The 18,929-nt window shown below is 45.0% G+C and overlaps 3 protein-coding genes and 1 long non-coding RNA gene across 10 annotated transcripts in view; 3 read left to right on the top strand and 1 right to left on the bottom strand.

Annotated features, from left to right (window-relative positions):
- The first annotated feature begins 134 nt into the window (after window positions 1-134).
- Window positions 135-6,594, top strand: LOC143375643 (condensin-2 complex subunit G2). 3 transcript variants are annotated; one of them, XM_076824976.1, is made up of 16 exons: window positions 135-434; window positions 569-703; window positions 771-917; window positions 995-1,111; window positions 1,186-1,350; window positions 1,429-1,731; window positions 1,800-1,973; window positions 2,063-2,389; window positions 2,453-2,750; window positions 2,819-3,006; window positions 3,071-3,310; window positions 3,392-3,726; window positions 3,800-4,154; window positions 4,226-4,519; window positions 4,596-4,735; window positions 4,805-6,594. In XM_076824976.1, the coding sequence occupies exons 1-16, from the start codon at window positions 342-344 to the stop codon at window positions 4,854-4,856; spliced, it is 3,363 nt and encodes a 1,120-aa protein (XP_076681091.1). In that variant the 5' UTR covers window positions 135-341; the 3' UTR covers window positions 4,857-6,594. The 3 variants fall into 3 exon arrangements, with proteins under 3 accessions (XP_076681091.1, XP_076681090.1, XP_076681092.1); XM_076824975.1 differs by having other exon boundaries at window positions 136-434; window positions 2,813-3,006; XM_076824977.1 differs by lacking the exons at window positions 135-434; window positions 569-703 and having other exon boundaries at window positions 776-917; window positions 995-1,131; window positions 2,813-3,006.
- Window positions 5,246-14,144, bottom strand: Cog7 (conserved oligomeric Golgi complex subunit 7). Of its 3 annotated transcripts, none has more exons than XM_076824990.1 (11): window positions 14,039-14,144; window positions 8,445-8,534; window positions 7,862-8,047; window positions 7,655-7,786; window positions 7,404-7,587; window positions 7,122-7,315; window positions 6,547-7,038; window positions 6,347-6,467; window positions 6,087-6,260; window positions 5,559-6,017; window positions 5,246-5,471 (listed from the first exon to the last, which is right to left on the bottom strand). In XM_076824990.1, the coding sequence occupies exons 3-11, from the start codon at window positions 8,024-8,026 to the stop codon at window positions 5,299-5,301; spliced, it is 2,094 nt and encodes a 697-aa protein (XP_076681105.1). In that variant the 5' UTR covers window positions 8,027-8,047; window positions 8,445-8,534; window positions 14,039-14,144; the 3' UTR covers window positions 5,246-5,298. The 3 variants fall into 3 exon arrangements, with proteins under 3 accessions (XP_076681105.1, XP_076681102.1, XP_076681103.1); XM_076824987.1 differs by lacking the exon at window positions 14,039-14,144 and adding an exon at window positions 9,309-9,401; XM_076824988.1 differs by lacking the exon at window positions 14,039-14,144 and adding an exon at window positions 8,751-9,250.
- On the top strand, window positions 8,059-10,228 carry LOC143375653 (uncharacterized). Its single transcript, XR_013086946.1, has 2 exons — window positions 8,059-8,553; window positions 9,359-10,228. It is a non-coding gene; the product is annotated as an uncharacterized LOC143375653 (long non-coding RNA).
- LOC143375649 (uncharacterized) overlaps window positions 12,908-18,929 on the top strand; it is a 74,524-nt gene continuing 68,502 nt past the window's right edge. For 2 of the 3 annotated variants that reach the window (XM_076824997.1, XM_076824996.1), the window contains exon 1: window positions 12,908-14,026. The gene's annotated coding sequence lies outside the window, so the exon portion shown is untranslated. The remainder of the gene's footprint in view (window positions 14,027-18,929) is intronic. The other variant, XM_076824994.1, reaches the window with a different exon arrangement.

Raw genomic sequence — 18,929 nt, 5'->3', positions numbered from 1 at the left:
ATATTCCTCTACGAGTTTTTTCTCACTTCACTTGGAACGGAGCTATAGCCTGGCAAAGTTGCTAAAATCGCCCTTCGTATGAAAAGAAATTAGTTCGATCTTTCTTCAAAGGGGGGCGCCACTTTTTATCACTTCCGATAGATGGCGCACATTAGCAAATTCCTGTAGTCCACTAACACAAGAGTTAAATTAATTTAACTGTACCTGTAGAAATGTTTACAAAGATTTTCTTTCTACTGGAACAATGTTATTTTAAATAATTTTAAGTGACACTTTAGTCGAACAATATTTGCAAGATTATTTTGCTTATGGTTTTTAAAGTTGTAACAGTATAAAAAAAAATGTTACAGCAACGTGGATTACCAAGGGATAGAGTACTATTTCGTATATTAAAAACTAAAAGTGCAACTGCTGGCAACATATGTGAAAAACTGGTATTTATTAATGTATAAACGTTCCACTTCTACTTGTAAAAGGGTATCTTTTGAATGCAACTTTTGAGAACTAAGGTTTCATTCAAGTTTTTACACGATGCTTTAACAAATCTATTCCCAATATGTTATTTCAGAATTACAATGTGAAAAACGTTGTTGTACTATCAGAGGATGAACTCTGCGAGCTATGGCAACATATGAAGACCATATTATCAGAAGCTCAAAAGTTATGTACCCAAACATCGAATAACAAAGATAGATATGGGAAGGTAAGATGATTTACATAAATTTGGGAACTCCTTTCGTTAGCTTGTATTTCCTCCATCATCTTTACAGGAACACAGCCTTATGATTAAACTAATACGCATGATAACTGCAATGGCTCTGGAAACAATTTTGCAGAGAGTATTTATACCTAACATTCTGTTGCAAAATGTAATGTCATTGCATTCTGTTGTATTACCCAGTATAAAAGATAAACAGGTTGGTACGTTATTACAATCTATGCATCTTTAATACTTTCTTCTTTTTACCACAATTGTCATCGAAATATGTTCAAGACTAAGGACGAAATATCCTACCTGTTGGAAAGCTGGTGGAAGTTGAACATGATATGGAGGGAGAAGGTGATAGCGAATGCAGTAAAGTATCTCATCCAGAGTTGCAAATCATCATTGGTAATAGATACAGAGACGAAGTAAATGAAACCTGCGCGATCCATAACTGAATCATTCATTCATTTCACTTTTAGCAACATGTGAAACGTTTGTACGAGATGAGATCTACCATCAAGCTACTGAAATGCGAAGATGCGCAAGAACTGCTTAAACTCGTCAGGGAAGAGGCCGTGATGTCAGTCAAAGAAGGCAGACTATTGATATTGCACTTGTTTACGCTTGAGGAGCAATACATATTGGTATAATTATCTACCATCTTGCGTGCCGTTCGAATACCACGTTTAAATGAAATAATGCCAAGACCGATATCGTTTCAGGGTATTCATAATAACGTGAAGGTAGTCTTACAAACTGCAGGACATAACAGCATTGCTGGATACGCAGACTTGTATGTGACAGCATGGTCGAGCGCGACGGAGCCGTTGAAAAAGTTTATTCTTGAGAATTGCTTACAGGACATTGTTTTCCATTGCTTTCGCGCGCACAGAGATTCCGCAGGAAGAGGAAAGCTTGGTAGAAATCTGTTGACCTTCCTCGCTGCCATTCATGAGAGTAAAAATGAAGCCGCAAAATTGATGATTCACAACCAATGTAAACCATTACTTTGGAAACACTTGAAGGTATTGGTAAAAGAAGTATATTCACGCGAGTATGTTTTGATGAACAAGGAGCACAACTTTGTTCGCAGGCTCCCGGCTCTTATATCAGATGCAACGCGATAGAGATCCTTTTTATGACGAGCTCTGTGTGTTACATGTCCGCTGGAAAGGAACGTAACAGCGCGTATCTGCAAAAATTCTATCAGATAATAGGCGATCTCTTAAAAGACTCTGATCATCAAGTGTGCAATGTTGCTATGAACGTAAGCTAATGCGTATCCGCAAATCCGCCGAGTGGCCTTAATGGATTTCCATCGATTCGCTAATATTCTACAATTTTAAACATTGTCAGGGCCTGTTTAAAGTATTAGACAAACATTGGAAGCACATTCCAAATGATATTATTCGCGACTGGTTAAACATCTTGCTGCACTGTACCAAAAGTTCGAGTAATTCCGAAATTAGGGCCAACGTTTTTATTGGCTTTAAGAAGATACTAACGAAGGAACGATCTCATAGAATAATTAAGGATTTCCTGCCAAACTTTGCGAACAGCATTTACGACGAGGATAGCGCTGTATTGGAAGCGTTAATCAAACTTCTTTGGCATGCACAAAATCAAGTTGGCATGCCGTTTTGGGATGTCGTGCCGCTCACTTACATTCTCGATCGCTTAGAGGTACAACCACGCGACGCGCAAGCGTATTTATAAACGTTAATTACAACGAATATTGTATTTCAGACTACCGAAGATACATTTTTGTTACGAGAGTTGATAAAACTTGTTTGGTTGCGTATATCTTCGAACTGCGCAGAGAGCCATCAAATAGCGGAAGAAATGGTGTACATAGGAATAAACAATATAAACGCAATTAGAAGATTTTGCTTTCACTCTAAATTTGTTATAAACTGGGATGTATCTGTAAAGCTTGTAGAAACTGTTGTATCTGTAATAAAAGAGGAAATGGAGTGTTTACCCTTGACGAAAGTGCCAAAGAAAAGCTGCAGTAAAAGAGCTAAACTCGACAACGAAGAGAATGGTAATGACGCATTATGGTTGCGGTAGACATTATCTCCAAACTAATCGTTATTCTTACCTCAGACACAGAGGATACGAATCATCGAGAAGAGCAAGATCTCGATAGTTACAGAGATGTACAGATATATATTGACGTTATAGCTATGTTGTTAATGGCAAATGTGAAGTATATAGACCAAGAAAACTGTAATGGAAGAGATATAGATATCGTGCAAGTAATTGCAAATATTCTGCCAGAATTTCTACAATACTTTAAGGTAACTTTTCTACAATTAATTTTGGAAATGCAAAATATCTTGATGTATACATTTCTCTCGCCAGGATACTTCGGTGAATGAATCAGTAGTATTTCTATTCTCTTTAATACCGTCCAAGTTTTTCCTCAATAAACTCGAAGTGATAGAAATGCTAGTGCAGCAATTATGCGATCCCAACACCTCTGATGGTGCACTTCTTACCGTTATATACGTTCTCATGAAATGGGACGAAGGGCAAACAATTTTATTTGCATTAACAAATCTTTTCAAGGAGTCATTAGATATAAGCGTACAGAACACTCAGGTACGAGTATCGTTTAAAAAATATATTTCATTTCTCTATTTAACAATAGTGTATAATACTAACAAGTTATTATTATTCCAGGGCTTTTCTTGTAGCGGTTCAGATGTCCTCAAAGTTAATGAGAAGGGATTAGAATTAAGTCTACGTATTTTAAAACACTTGCTGCACGTTGAACACCAGTCGGTCTTAATGAATAAGTACCATCAAGATGTACTAAAGTTTTGGGAGACTTTACGTATCTGGAGAAGTTTTATAGAGAAAGAACTGGAGGACAAATGCAGCAGAACTAGCCCGACATCCAAAGATATAATTGTAAATTTTTTCAACCAATACATATCAATGATCCCTTTGCTACATAACAGAGACGTGTTTAATGCGTCCGAACATTTCTCGGAGATTTTATCATGGGTTAAAAAGTATGTAAATTCATTGCATATTTTTGATGATACTCGTGGAACGTTATGCCGTTACATTACATATTTACTACAGGACAATAGTACCGCACATACCGCAAATGGACGTGGATATCGACAGCCATCAAGTTTGCACACGTTTAATAAAATGTACTTTGGATATCTCAAATGTACTGCTGAAAGAATACAACAGTACTCCGAAGCTGTGTTGTGATATCGTACTTTTATATTGTAGCTGCCTATCTCCGACAGGAGGCGTGGCCTTCTTGACTAACGCGTTCGATGCAATAATGAAATTGTTAGATTTTAGCAAAATGGCTTACGAAAACAAAGAACCGAATTTATTAGATATTGTTGTACCGAACCTTGTATGCGTCACAATGGTTACTTTAACCAGATATAGTAAAGATGTTTTATCTAAGCACACAAATGTGAGTACTTGCTAAATTATTTCGATAGGAAAGTGCCTGCATTGAATTATTCTCTGTGTTAATTATTACAGAATTTAAAAGTTCTGCCGGAATTGACGCAAAAGTATTTCTCCGTTATTAAGAGTACCTTTAACGACCAGAAAATGTGCCTCCCATACATAACAATTATGTTCAATACCGCAATTAGCAGTACAAGCAGTGAAATGACTCGTGTGCTTCAAAATCCATCTATTACGAAGGAAAATATTCTAATTACGAAATTCCCTTACTTGGCAAAGAAAATATTAAAAATCATTTTAAACACAAAGAGGTACCAAAAACTAAGCGTTCAAGTGTTATCGAAAACAATAACGAGTTACACAAAAGTGCGTATGTTGTACCTGTTTAACAGATATGGCAATTCGTGTATAATTTACTGCATGTGGTGTTGTTCCTTTTCAGATTGACACGCTTTCCGCTCTAGTAATAATCCACAAAATGCTTCAATCATCCGATAAGACAGTCATTAATAGGCTTAAAAACGTAACATTGGCAACCAAAGCACACAACCAAAAGCAGTCTTACGATACTCCCGCTGATAGGTATAACAAATTTTCACTCTTTTCTTATCAATGAAGATAAGAGCAAGATGAATAATCTTACTTTTTCAGATCCATAAATGATGCAATGAACGTTCTTATAGACGGAATATTGCAGCACTAGCAACTACCGAGTAGCTAAAACTAGTGATCGGAATTTTTCGTGCAATTGCTTGTTTTTGTTAAACAAGACTATTTAGTTATATATATTTTTTATATAAAATCAAAGGATATTTTTCTACAAATGCGAAAAGTACAAAACTTGTAGGATTATCATTCCCACTCTAGGTTATTGCGCATAGCTGTTAAAGTATAAATTATAAACACATATAACTTTTAACTGCATATAAATGTACATGTGTGTGTTTGTATTTTTCTACACCAATGTAATTTAAATAATTTTTTTATACACAAAACATATCGATTCTTTATCGATTACATTTTACATTAATTCATCATATGTATAATAAATGTAAATAAATCACTGACTTATAATTAAGAGAACAACAGGTATTTCTCATACATTTATACAACTCTTATCATGATTTTTCACCTTTATACACCTTTCAACCGAAGGAAGTTATATTTCGCATCTGTCTAACAGCAGCCACGACCCTGGCGTTACATCCGGAACTGCCGTTTTGGTAATCTTCTGCTGATAATCTCAATAAAAGGGACATGTGCTGCAGATTTTCTGACAAGGATAAGCCAAGTTCCTCCAACACATTGCCGAGGTAATCTGTAACATACATTACGTAAATCAAAGAATTACAGCTTTTATGTTTAAGTAAATGCTACACTAAAACTAAAGCATAAATTCACCGACCTATGTCGGTAGCTAGTTGTTTACAGGCGGCAGAGCTCAACTGACAAATTCCTAAAGTTTGGTCCAGAAACATTTGGCACGTGCCCTTAGCAACAATGTCCAACAAAATACCGGTGAATCCAGATTCAGTGGAACCTTGCGCGTACTGCGGATCCGCTGCTTTCAATGCCTGGGTCAGACTTGGATTCTCTCGGAGTAAGAACGGTTCTAAATGCTGTGGCAATGTCATTAAATATTGTCCAACTTGCGTTATGTACTCTTGAGGTGCGAAACTATAATCAGGCAGATCTGCACTTAATTGAGTCATTTTATTTAACTCTAATGACCATGCAGGTGCCTTCTGCACTAACAACAGCTGCGTAAAAATCGGTGCGAAAATCACTTCGTATGTTGCGTGATGCAAATCCGAGCAGAGTTTATGGATAGATTTTATTATCGAATCGAGAATAGTTTTTTCCTCTGAAAAAGAAAAACAGCATTTATGACAACATTAAGTAATAACTTTACATTCTGCTGGGTGCCCATTACCTTTCTGAAACGATGCAACTAAGTTCTCCAGTTCAGTTTGGCTCGGTGCATTTAATAGTAACTTTTTGTGCTGCTTAAAAACGCTGCCCTGTGTACTTTGCAGTTTGTTGTTAGCTTCAATTATATCGATTACCAGGGACTTTTCAAATTGCTGAACTTGCCCCAACAGATCGCCTAAATTAATCGTTCGATTAATTCTATTTTAAAGATAATTTTATTTCAATTTGCAGATAGCCCAGGTTACAAATGCTGCGTCATACCTATAGTTTGCATTAATGTCAGACACATCTGGAACAAATTCCAGTCCTCGTGCTTTACTTTTTTACGCTCTAATTGCAATACAGCCGATTGGTATCTTTCGAGGTATTTGTTAAAGTAACTCTACAAGAGCAAGGGATATCATTCTGTACGTTCACGCTTGATTAGAACACGCGTTTATAAGTAATTCTAAACAACATACATTTAAAGATTTTAATAAACCGGGGTACCCACAACCATCTGTAAAGAGTTTGCATCTTTTATTGGCCTCATTTGCGTACTGCATTATTCTGGAAATACTGAGAGAAAGGGTATTGATCGTTTCACTTAAATCATTCTGCGCGCAATCCATAGACTGGAGCTGATGTTCGAGTTGCGCTGTCTCGTAAACATTATACTTTACGACGTAAGGAACGTAAGGTGCATATATTGCCTGCGCTAACAACAGCAATTTTTCGTTCTGCAACTTTCCATGCGACGATGTTTCAATCGCACCGCTCAGATTTACTGCAAAGTGTCTGGTGATCTGCTTAAGTTCAAGCAATAAAGACAATTGCATAGCATTCGAATGTTGTTTTAGGATTGCTTCTATGCATTCTGGAATGCCTGGATCTAAACTTCTCAGAAGATCGGCGTATACTTCGATCAAAACATGGATCGAAGTATTTGGAAATACTTGATGACACCATTTCACCTTTATTGAGATCATACTGCCTTAGTAAAGAACTTGTGTCAAATGTTCCAAGACAGTGACATGCTTACGAATAAAATATCTACCTGATCGTGCCAACTAGATAATAATCTGTCGTAGTAAGTGTGTAACCAATAAGTAACATTTTCGTCCTGCGCTAATTCGATAGTTCGCCGCCATTCTTGTCCCAGTGATACTTTCAAACAGTTGTGATAATATTTAAGAAGTTGCGGTAGACGTTCCATTTTGTTAAAGATATCCACATAAATCTTGGATTGTTCTAAAGATTTTGTGCCGCAAAGTAACATTAGACGAAAACTTGACGGCGCACACATATTGAAACATATTTCTCGAGTAATATAGTTTACCTAAATTTGCCGCAGTAAATGCTTGAACTAACTTCGGACTAGCCATTGCTTCTAATCGATTTTTTAAACCTTCTAATTGTAATTTCTTATCTTCATAATCAACGACATTCACAAGCATCGTTAGCGACTTCTGCATACTGAACAACTTATTTGCAATAGCTTCCACATCTCCAGACTCAAACACCTGGAACATTCAAAGCGACTTGAAATAAAATCCTACGAGCTCCCCTTTCCTTCGACCTACTGTATACCTCTTCGACATCATTGGCTAGCACAGTCCAATTATCAGCCTCGTGTAAGCCCTGCTTCGCAATCTGCAGATCTGTTTTTATCCTGTCTATTCTTTCTAACGTTGCCATTGACGAAGCGCTGTTTTTCTCCACCTGTTTAAAATAAATTTTATCTCAATAAAAGGACAGGCATGTGATTGTTCGTTACGAAGGGATTAAAAGTCACACCTCTTCTATCTCTTGCTTAACAGCAACCATCTTTTCCCTTAGAGCTAAGGCCTCTTGTTGCAGCAGCTGCGTGTCCCTCAAGACCCTTGGAAGACTCGAAAGAACAGACTGACTAGTCTCCTCTAGAGCACCATTTACTTGTTGCACGTACAGTTGTAACTTCATCACCAAGGATGAAACGAACGCCTAATTCCACAATTCTCATGAATTAGAATTAGTTTTGAAACAATGTCTACTACTTTTATCGAAGCACATAGCTAGTCGCGACAGAAAGTGGAAAGAAACATTTATGAGGTACGCTCGCGAATTCGAACGCAATGACAATGTCACGTTCGGGCGGAACATCGATCGACGGATTCGTAAGTATGTTTGATTGTTGAATGATCGAGGTACCCTCATTAGCGACGTGGTAAAAGAAAAGGAACAACTTGAAAAAATGCACTCGGTGTCATTGACCGCGATGCAGTGGAAGCCATCAGTTTAGCGACTGACTGCACCAATGAAGTTGAAATTCAAAAACTGTGTCGAGGGGCGAGGAGAGTATTGGCGCGATCGGGACTATCATAAACAGTACACGACTTACATCTTTGTTCTCTTGTGCCTCGGCGGACTTGAATGTTTTATTAATCCAGTCCTTGACGTCGAAATTATCTTCGGAAAACGCAGACACATCCTGGAAGCATTGGATTAAGGTTAGGAACTATTCGATCCTCAGTTTCGAAAAAATACTCGGTTTTCGATCAAGTACGATACTCGTGAAATATTTCGACAGACAAGCTTTGTATTCGTCTCCGAGTTATTTGTTTAAAGTACATACGCACGAGCTTAGAAAAATGAACGTTATAAAAAGGTTAAGAGAGCCACTGGCGTATCGTAACGCGCTGCTTACCATGATGAAATTGGATATTTCGACGAATTTTTCGTTTTATATGTTTTCGTTGTAAAATCGAGAGTTACAACAATTTGTCGCGAGATCAGCTACGTCCATAACAAGATCAACTCGAAATCAGGTTTTTTTAAGTTCCGTTACTTTTTCTTTATCGCCGCATAGCGCAGAAGTGCTTCGTCGCGGGGATCACTTTGCACTTTGCGCGTTACTTCGTGACGCCAGGATCCGGAAGGACTCGTCCTTATCACACACCTGATTGCGAGAAATTCAAAGCGTTCGCGACCATTTACGTTGCATACACCCTGGAAAATTAGTGTTGACGACGCAAGGGCGGATCGATCGCGCGAATCCCGTGCAACATTTGTCCCCTGGTAACGGTTCGCGGTATGTACTACGGTTATCGTATGTATTTCGTTCGTACGACCAATGAATATGAAGAGAATCGCGGAGAAGTTTGGAAGAGCGAGTTCGGTGTGCAGCAGTAGCTACGTGTGTGGTTAGGCCGGAGTCGATTTACGGGTAGAATGGAAAACCGTTGAAAGTAAGCCGAGTGATTACGCTTTTAAACGATAGTTGCAATAACCGGACTTCTGTATCTCGGATTCTAGGCGAGGATTCTGCGGTGACGCAGGCCATTCTGGAAAACGGCTTTTCACCCCTTCGCGATCATCGGCTCTGTTTTCTTGTGACACAGTCCACGTCCCTGGACTCGGACGAACTGCCTACCAGGAGGCGGTAAATCGAAGAGGAAAAGGGAGAGAAAATGGAGAACAGCATGTTATCGGCCGCTTCCGGGCCCTTTGTTACTCGCCACGCCCCCGAAACTGCGTTTGCGCGTGACGATTTGCGCAACAGTTGGAAGTTGGAATTTCGCCTCCTCGAAATTGCCTTGGCCGCGACGAAAATAAGGAGAGCTAGCTGAGCGGAACCGCGACGCCTGTACTTTGCCCTTTCCCTTGCGAGCGTTGAACGCATCCAGCAAGGCTACTACCACCACTGCCACCTCCCGGTTTCTCTCGCACACACGCGTACGTTCCGTTTCTGTGTGCACGTTACCATATTACCATGGGCTTACTTACTATATCCGTCGTACAGATTATTCGAAACATTCGCGGCGTTCAGTTCGATTGTGTCTTGTTTATGCCGCACTCTGATGCATCGTTAACTTATGACATGTTTTTCTTGTTATAGATTTCGAACGAGACTTGGAGCATTCGTATTCGTATACTCGCGACGGGAACAATATTCTTTCGCGTAAAGCTGGACTTTATTGCGGACGGCAATCAGGCTCAATCAGTACAGCATATTAGAAGCGCATGCATTTAATGTCGCGCGTAAAGTGCGTCGATCGGAAGTCCAATTTTGTAATCTCGCCGTGCATACGAATGCGTGCCGTCGACGGATCGCCCTTCAATTCGACCAGACCGGAACGTTTCAAAAACCACAATTCCACTCGGTCGTTTTTTTTTTCTTGTTCCTCTTCCAACAAAGGAAGCACTGTCATCTGCTGTAACATTGTCTGATAGTTTTTCTGCATAGTGATTGTTAAAAAGTGACCAATTATCGCCACATGTTCTGGCGCAAGTATAATTTAATATTCATCGTCACGGTATTGGTTTCATTATTTTGCCACGACACAGGGGTGCTTGGGGTGGTTTGTACGGACTGAAATCCTTTAGTCAAAGTGGCAAAATCATGGAACCGTCACCCTTGTACAGAGAGACCGTTGTACCCGGGTCCCAGGTCGACTATGCTACACGAGGGCCCGTAGAAAGGGCAAGGGGTGTCCTCGGCCTTGAGACCAAAACCAGCCAATCCCAAGCCTTTGATTGCACTTAGAGGCCGCGGGATTGGCTAAACGTTCTCCGTGATACCAACTACTTCCGGTTGGAACGACAGACCGACTCCACAGAGAGCAGAGGCCTCGGTGAGTTAAGAGAGCAGGTAACGTCGATTTTCTTCTGCCTTTTATTCTTCGCTCCTGCCAAGCACTATCCCCCCCGAATGCACTGCCGACAAAAGAAGCGTGGAAAAACTGCAAGCGGTTATCGATGCGCGATAACGAGCCGGCCAACGACCAGCTCGCCTAATCTCCCTTCCTGCAGTTAGGTGTAACTCGCACCCCGAAATTGTTCGCCTAACCCTGCGACGAATATGTAAAGCTGCGTATTCACCTGCGCATTCGCCCCGAATGTGCATTCGGCGCGCACCGATTTTTTGCTCGTCCGGTGTTCGGCGCGTGTTCGGGGCGCGGCGCGCATTCGGGCCGATCCGCTTGTTGGCGGTCCATCAAAGCGCGCATTCGGGTCCGAACAATACCATGAAATGGACGCCGCAAATTTCACTCAACCCCGAACGCGCGCCGAATGCGCGCCGAATGCACGCCGAACGCGCGCTGAGCTCCGAACGGGCAAAAAATCGGTGCGCGCCGAATGCACATTCGGGGCGAATGCGCAGGTGAATACGCGGCTTAACGCGAACCGAACCGCGCTGGTGGCTGTGTAACACAGGGAATATCTGCTCTTTGCATCGGTAATAAAGGCAGCGAGACGCGAGTGACTCCAAGTACGCACTCGCTACTGCAACGATTGGCTTTAAACGCTCGTTCCCGTGAGACACAGTCTACCTTCCGAAACATTTTTTTTTACATTACGTCCGGCTGTGATACGTTACATTGGTCCAGCCAATCTGTCGCTCTGGTTTTTACAGCACACTGCGCTTCCGACTTATCCAAGCTTCTATATCCTAGCACCGGTGTGCCAAGCCGACGAACCCTCAGACAATTACTCATAGGATTCAGGGCGAGTACTTGTGCTTAGGGTGAACGACTCCCTAATGCACGAATATCGTCACCGGCACCTCCCGCATAACGACAGCCTCCTGAGAAATCGCTCATTTACATGATGTATGTGTACGCTGCCGCCGCAGCCTGCGACAATTTTATTTTGGCTTGGCGGACCTCCCTTTGTTTTTATCGCGAGTTTCTACCGGGATCGCCGGAATAGGAACTGATCCTTTCGCCGCGCATAGAAATACGCCCCGTTTGCCTGCAACACGATCGACCGTGCCAAGGTAACAGGTCCTTAACCTGTCTTAAAGCTTCGAGAACCATAGACGATCGTTGGATCGAAAAATGGCCCGCCGAGAGCGGACGCTGGACCTCCGATGTACAAATTTCAAATACTGTAACGGCACCAGAAGCGGCTATTTATTTTAATAATCGTCGAACGAGATGCAGGGGTCCAGCGTCGGTGACACATACATTGGTTCATCGCGCCCGAGTGAGCGTGCAAGCTTATCTCTGGGCGTATGGCGAGGAGGAAATTATTCAGCCGGTTACGGCAGAGACTGTACCGAGTCCGTGCTACGCTTCTGAGAAAATAAACTCTCCCGCGCTTCTTCGATGCTCGTGGCCCCGCGCGCGCGCTCGCGGTACCCACTTCCTCCGTGAATTCTCTTCCTTGAAGATCCAGTTGATTCGAGTAGCCGATGCTTCCCCCTTGGGGAGACCGTAGACCGCGCGATTCCGCGTTGCAGGGAAAAAAAACCGTAGAGACGGCGAAAAAGATAAAAAGGAACGGGTGGCCAACGGGATATCGAACTTTTTTTTTGCAGCCCCTCCACTTGCTTCGTGCCTATATTGATTTTTAGAAATTCCTCGCGAGACGGACGAGCGAGCGAGCCCGTGAGCAACACGGGGCCGATCAAGGAAACCGCGTGCAGAAACAAAAGGGACCGGAAAAGGAACGCGTGCCTCGAACCATCGCGTTGCGAGGACGATGTAACGCCGTTTCGCGAAAGCGTTTCGCTGCCAATGCCTGGCGTACATGAGAATATCTTGAGAATTTTTTGCCGAGGTATCATCAGCAGATGTGCCTTTTCTCAAGTTCGTCTAACGATGTATTACTAGCTTTAAACGCCACCGATGAAGCGTCGGTGAAAAGAGACGTTGCACCTCACTTTCCTCTTAGGAATCGACAGTAAAAGATTTGTATCGAAGTCAAGGATTCCCAACTGGATGATCGTTTATTAAGCGGCAAATAAATCGACTGATACTTCGAGGGTCGCTACGGCCAAGTTGGGAACCTCTGATTTAGATAGTGCATCGCGGTTTACGTGCCCGGAATTTCTGTGTGGCATCGAATGTTTTGTGCAACAATGGCAGAGCGAGTTAGAAGAGAAGGAGAGAAATTTATTTTCTTTTCGAACAATAGCACGATGCCTAATAGGAACGTGAGGAACTTTCTCTTGGAACGGATCGTTTAAAAGCTCGGTCGTATGAAAAACCGTGAAAATAATGGCGAGAGGGTGGTGTTGCACGAGCTGGAAGGCATATATTCGTATGAATGTTTACGGCATTTGTTTTTTCTAACAGCGTGAAAATATCCGCCCACGTTAGACATAACGCGAGACGGCCCTGTTCATAGTCGAAAGCTATCGAAGGTAGTCGAAGTCGTCCGAGGACAGTGGAAAATAGTGGGACGTTTCCCCCCCCCCCCCGTTCTCCCTTCTAACCGACCCTCTGCCCCCACTATTGGCCGCGCATCCCTTCCTTGCCGGTCGATGTCGCTCTCTCTGTTTCTCCCGCCGCCGCTGTCAGTTCTCTCAGTCGCTTCCTCCTCCCTCTCTGTCTCGCTCCGTCGCGCTGTCCCCCTCGCTCTTGGCCACCATCTTTGTCGGTCTCTGTCTCTCCTTCATGCTCGTTCGGCTCGTTCTTAACGTCAAACCACTTAGGGCCGCGGACCTCGGCAGTCAGTCGATCTTTCCTAGCAGCAGCATTCCGGCATTTTCCACCTGATCGCGCGCGGGCGGTCCGGCAAACGCCATTTTGTTCGGTCACGTCTTCGTTACTCCCGTGAGAGCAGAGAGTCCTCGTGCGTAAAAACGTTCGTATGTGCCGCGCACCCTTCCACGCCCCGTGGAACACCTGCGTTTCCCGAAAACACAACAAACGAAAGAGACGCACTTTGTAACACGCGCGCGCGCGCGCGCATTGTTGTTGTCGTTATCGTTGTCGTGGTCGTGGTCGACGTGGTCGTCGTGGTGGTGTAGTGTGCCGGTGATTTTTGACTTGGAACGCTTCGTTCCACCGTGTCGAGAAAGGGGCAAATCGTGAACGCGGAAAAGGACGCCGGGACGTGCTGTTTTGTCCGTCGACGAGAGAGACCCGCACGGAACGGAGTGCGTGACCCCGCGCGTGGTGTTCTACTCCGCACGTTTTTCCCTTGGTTCAGCCACGTTCAGGACGACGCAGGGAAAATAATACACCGAACAACGTGAGTACGCACCCAAATTACATTCCATGTTCGCGAGTATCGTCACTGTCTTTCCGTCTGTCGCACATTCGAACGTTAGATCTTGTTTTTTTCTGCCTGCATGGCATCGTCTGCCATGTTAGACCGGCGTCTCTTTCTCTTTGTCCCTCTTTCTCTTTTACGCGCGCTCGCCCTCTCTCTCTCTCTCTCTCTCTCTCTCTCTCTATTCCTCCGTCCCTCCCTCTCTCTCTCTCTCTCTCTTCCTCTCTTGCGCGCTCTCGCTCGCACATATCTCCCCTCTACGTCTCAACCGTTCCCGCTTGTAAACGCGCTCTTCCCTACCTCTCGTCTTTCGACAGGAGCGTCGACACGAATTTTCCGGTCGCAAATTTTAAATGATAATACCCGGACCACATGCAACGATGACGATGCAGCGTCAATTGGCAATCGATGAGGATGCCGCCACTCCAGTGTCCTTTCTCTCGCCTTCTCATTCACGCTGGTCCGCCTATATTGTGCTTCTCTCTGCGTAATAATTTCTATGAGAGTATAGCCATCGCGACATGAAATGTGAGAGCTTCGTCGCAGCCAAGCAGAGACTGGGGGGGGGAGGGGGGGGGGGATAGGGAGAAAGACAGAACGAGAACACGTTGGTAGGATCGGACGCGAATGAAAACGAAACGTTCTTTCTGGTCCCCGCGATTCTACGCGAATGTACGTGGACGATTTCTTCCGACGTTTTTCTTTTTTGCCTCTTTTCGGAACGATATACTTTTCGTGGAACCCGTGGTGTGCGCGCGCTCGCGCGCTCCCTCCCGTTCTTTTAAAGCAAACATAACCTTAAACGATAGCAATTACGAGTATCTCTGGCCTGTTTGCGCCTACGTTGAAAGACAGAGAGGCGCGGTTCTTGACATTTGGACGTTACCGACCGATTCGCGCAGCACGTGCATCGCGTATGATGCTCGCGGATAGGGCAATAAACTGTAACAGACTCGAAATAATTAGAGTTCTGTTAGTTCGGCGTAAATTATCGCGAAAGCATCGCGCAGGGAGGGACGCGGTTACGAGGCTTCTACACAGACGCGCAATAGTTGATGGAAGGCACGTGCTCGAAAAAATGTTTCGCTCGCAAACGTGAATTGCGCCTTCGCAGTTGCGAAATTTTTGAATCGGAATGGTTTCGCGGTGACTCATCATTGTGAATCAGATTAACGAGGGAGCTTTCCATGAATTACCGCCGCGCAGTAAACCGAAGATGATTGTTAGACGCTCGACTCTTATCTCGACGCGGAAATTTTTCGTTTCTAGGAATACCTCTAAACACTCTCCCCATTTTTTGCGGAATCGACTAGCGATAATTTCGAAAAGTGATTCGATATCACGCCGCGTGTCTGTCGATTGTCAGGCCTGGCGTTCCCATGAAATGCAATAAAACGTAAAACCCTTTCCTTCGCGCTTATCTACGAACATCGGGGGGGGGGGGGGATGAAAATAGTGTTATCAGCTGAAAAACGGCATTTTCCATCCTTTCGTTCTCTATTTGTTTTATTCGTTAGCCACTCCCGGGTGCTTTCTTTTCAGGCATTTTCTTCTTCTGTTATCTCCCTCGGCGATGGTGTGTCGCGTCAATAGTTTGGTCGATGATGCGTCATCGTGACTTATTAAAATATTCGAAAAAGAGCGCGACTATAGTTGACGTCAGTGCAGACCACCTGCCTTACACGCAATTTTCTCTAACACGTGGAACGGACCGCCGCGTTAGTCGTCGCCCGTCGTTGTGCTAATTTATGTACATCGGCTCTGCGGCGCGGCGACGGGTTTTTCCAAAAATAAAATACGACCGAACGGTGCCGATCGGGCGGCCGAGCTCGCGACACATCGGAAAATTACCGATTGACATCACGCGAGCCGGCTCGTGTTTTTTAAGGCACTTTCGAGGCGGGGCCGCGGGAAATCTCGCTCGTTCGCTTTTCTCGGCATCATGAATTTTCATGGATCCCCCTTTTTCTTGCAAAAAATGTAAAACAAGACGATCATCGAGAGTGAGAGGAGAGCCGCATCCGCGATCATTCCGGAGGCTCCAAAGATCCTCGATTACGCAATCACGGCGTCGCCAGTGTCGAGCCTGAAATTTTCCAAGTGAAAATACAATCCGTCGAGTGTTTGTTTCGCGATCCGGTGGCAATGAAATGCCCTGATTTCGTCGCACGGTCGATACCTCGTTAGGTGCGCTTGTCTGCGATATCGGCTTCGGGAACGGGAATATCGACAACTCTGGTATTTTTCATTCCATCCGTTTACGACGTTGTCTTTCCGTTTGTTAAGGGGAATACTCGATTCGCAGTCGCGAACCTCTGGCACGAAATTGAAGAATAGAAGTCTATTTGCATTAGAATCGCTCGGCTGCTCGGTCCTCGATAAAGCAGCATTGCTCGCGACCTGTTTCTTTTTTATCCTCTTTTCTTCCCTTCGATACTTCCTCCGTGAATTTGCATTAATAATACGGAGCGGAATGCGTAAAAAAAGAAAGAGAGAGAGAGAGAGAGAGAGAGAGAGAGAGAGAGAGAGAGAGAGAGAGAGTGCACGCGGCGCGAAACGTGCGTGAAAAGGAAAGAGCAGCAGAGCCGGACGGGACGGTAGTCAGTGGCTAATGATAATCGATACGCCGACGACGGAGAGGTGTATCTTTCGGCGAGAGCGCGGAGCGGGCGATCGCGAAAAAAATACGAGGATGCGGAGATTGCCGAGGACCCGCGCAGCCATGCGGTTCCGGAGCACGCCGCGTTGTCACGGTGCGAATGACCTCCGCGCGCTACGCGCCGCTCGCCTCCAGAAAAGACGATGCTGTTAACGACGTCATCTTAGGACCGGCGAAAATCCAGCGACGGCGCGCCCGTTGCGCAACGGCGTCGCCGGCGCAAGGCGGTCCCGATCGACGTACATACGCGCGCGAGATCGGCATACGAAATCGGTTCACCGGGCTTTATTTCCCGCCGCGAATAACAAATTGCGTATTTATCGCGGGGGCCCCTGAAATACCAGCGAAGCGGAGGAGCAGTAACCACCACCACCACCACCGATGCAACGGCGACGCCGAGGACGCGGCTGGTGGGAGGGGGGGGGGGCTTGGAGTCAATATCGAAGATAACCGTGCGAACGTCTTGACTCGTCTCGGCCCCGTTCAATCTTTTTCCGTGGCCGCTTGAAAAATTGCGCGCGCGCGCGCTCCTCCCCTCTCGCGTGCTCGCCACGGCTACCGCTAGTAGGTATTTGTGTAACGCGGGATAGTGACCCGCCGCGTAAAACGCTGCTCGAAAGCGCCTTGATATTTGCTGCTTTTCCCATTGTTGCGAACAGCGCGCGGACCCCCACGCTCGGAGATAATTAGCTCCGCGTAGATCGTTTCTGTTGTCGTTTTTTATTCGCCCGCCAGCGCGCACGCTGGGTTCTCGCGGCATTGTTCCCGCGTAAATGCTGGGTGTCTCGCTGGAAATCCCGATACATCCCGCCGGGGGATAGTTGGGCATCACTTAAGGGGAAGGTGAAGCTTGAAACTTCTGCGCGGCTGCTAGAGCTTAAATAAGATTACAGGACACCCTGTGTACCCGGAGAAACGTAGCGATAAACTCGGTGCGTCCGTCCAGGGACTTTTCACGCTCAGCTCCCGTAGACGCGTGCGAAAATAATTCCGCGGCTTTTTCTTCCACTCTTCCTCTCTCTCTCTCTCGCTTTGCGTTTTTCTGGCTGTGTACATACAGGACACTCGGCGACGAACCTTTATCTTGCGTCACTATTTTTTCCACGCCTCCAATCCCGACGCTCGCTGGAGTGATTTATATTATCATCGTTACTAGCATCTTTTTCCTAGTAAACATTGATAGGTCGAGACGAACGCCAGTTCCCTGTTTTCTTTCCAAGGCCGCGACGAGCCTGGAAGCTTCTTTCCTCGGCGCGGCTTGGTGCTTTTTTTTTTTGTTCACGCCGAAATGTCCGGTTCGTCGAAACGATGCGGATTCAGCGTCGTGCCGTACCGTGACGCTATTCAGGCCCGTGGGAGGTATCAAGCTGTTTCGAAAGGTCCGTTATTTGTAACATTAGACGGTTTAATTGAGTAACGGCTGTTTATTAAACTCGAATCAACTTCGTAGACGGCGCGACGGTCGAATGTTTGGCCAGCAGCGAGGTTTAACGTTTCCTAGCTTTTAATTCGGCGCGATAAAATATTCTGGATCGGAGGGTTTTTCGCCTGGAAGGCGAGGCCGTAAATCGCCGGGGTGATGAAACCGAGCGAAGTAGATCGAATTTCAAAACACAGCCCACCGTCTGTCGCTGAACGTTGGCTTTCTCTCCCTCGATGCCGCGTCCTAACAAAAACTTCAAATTCCGCGGCGGGATAATGCCGCCGGCGAAATCCCCCGGTGTGATTAATGCCGACCTATGGAAAACTGGATAAGTGGCAAAAAAATAGGCACCGCTGGAATGAAAAGAAGCGCCGCAAGCCGCTCTCATCAATTTATGCACGCGTGAAAGTCACTTGCGTGCCGCGCGATCGCTTTTTCACCCGCGCAGCATCTCCCGAACGATTCTCAACTTATTCCGTGGCAACCTCCGCGACCCATTTCAAACGGACGGAGGAAGAAAGGCCGAAGTCCTTTTCATACAGCGGTCTCTGTATATTTTCCATAAAATTGCCCGCGACGCTCGCGGAGCTTTCCCACCGTGCTCCGCGGAATTCTACTTTCGCACGGTGTAATTTCGCGAAATGATAGCGGCGCGGTTGTTTCGCGTGTAGGAGAGCGCGGAGACAATTAAACGCGTCAATAAGAGCACACGGCACGGCCGAGGTGTCAAAGAGTCTAACGCTCGGGTTGTTGCATGCTCCAGGATGGATGCCCCGGAGAAATCTCTTTCTCATTTTCAC

The sequence above is a fragment of the Andrena cerasifolii genome, chromosome 13 (assembly GCF_050908995.1).
Source record: "Andrena cerasifolii isolate SP2316 chromosome 13, iyAndCera1_principal, whole genome shotgun sequence".
Lineage (NCBI taxonomy): Eukaryota > Metazoa > Arthropoda > Insecta > Hymenoptera > Andrenidae > Andrena > Andrena cerasifolii.
This window is presented reverse-complemented; position numbering and strand designations above follow the sequence as displayed.

Coding starts and splice junctions, on each gene's coding strand:
- LOC143375643 (XM_076824975.1), top strand. CDS start 342: ATGTTACAGCAACGTGGATTACCAAGGGATAGAGTACTATTTCGTATA. Junction 3,311..3,391: donor TAAGCGTACAGAACACTCAG/GTACGAGTATCG, acceptor TTATTATTCCAG/GGCTTTTCTTGTAGCGGTTC. Junction 4,736..4,804: donor TACGATACTCCCGCTGATAG/GTATAACAAATT, acceptor TTACTTTTTCAG/ATCCATAAATGATGCAATGA.
- Cog7 (XM_076824987.1), bottom strand. CDS start 9,386: ATGGCCTGCGTCACCGCAGAATCCTCGCCTAGAATCCGAGATACAGAA. Junction 8,535..9,308: donor TGCAACTATCGTTTAAAAGC/GTAATCACTCGG, acceptor CAATGCTTCCAG/GATGTGTCTGCGTTTTCCGA. Junction 6,261..6,346: donor GACATTAATGCAAACTATAG/GTATGACGCAGC, acceptor CGATTAATTTAG/GCGATCTGTTGGGGCAAGTT.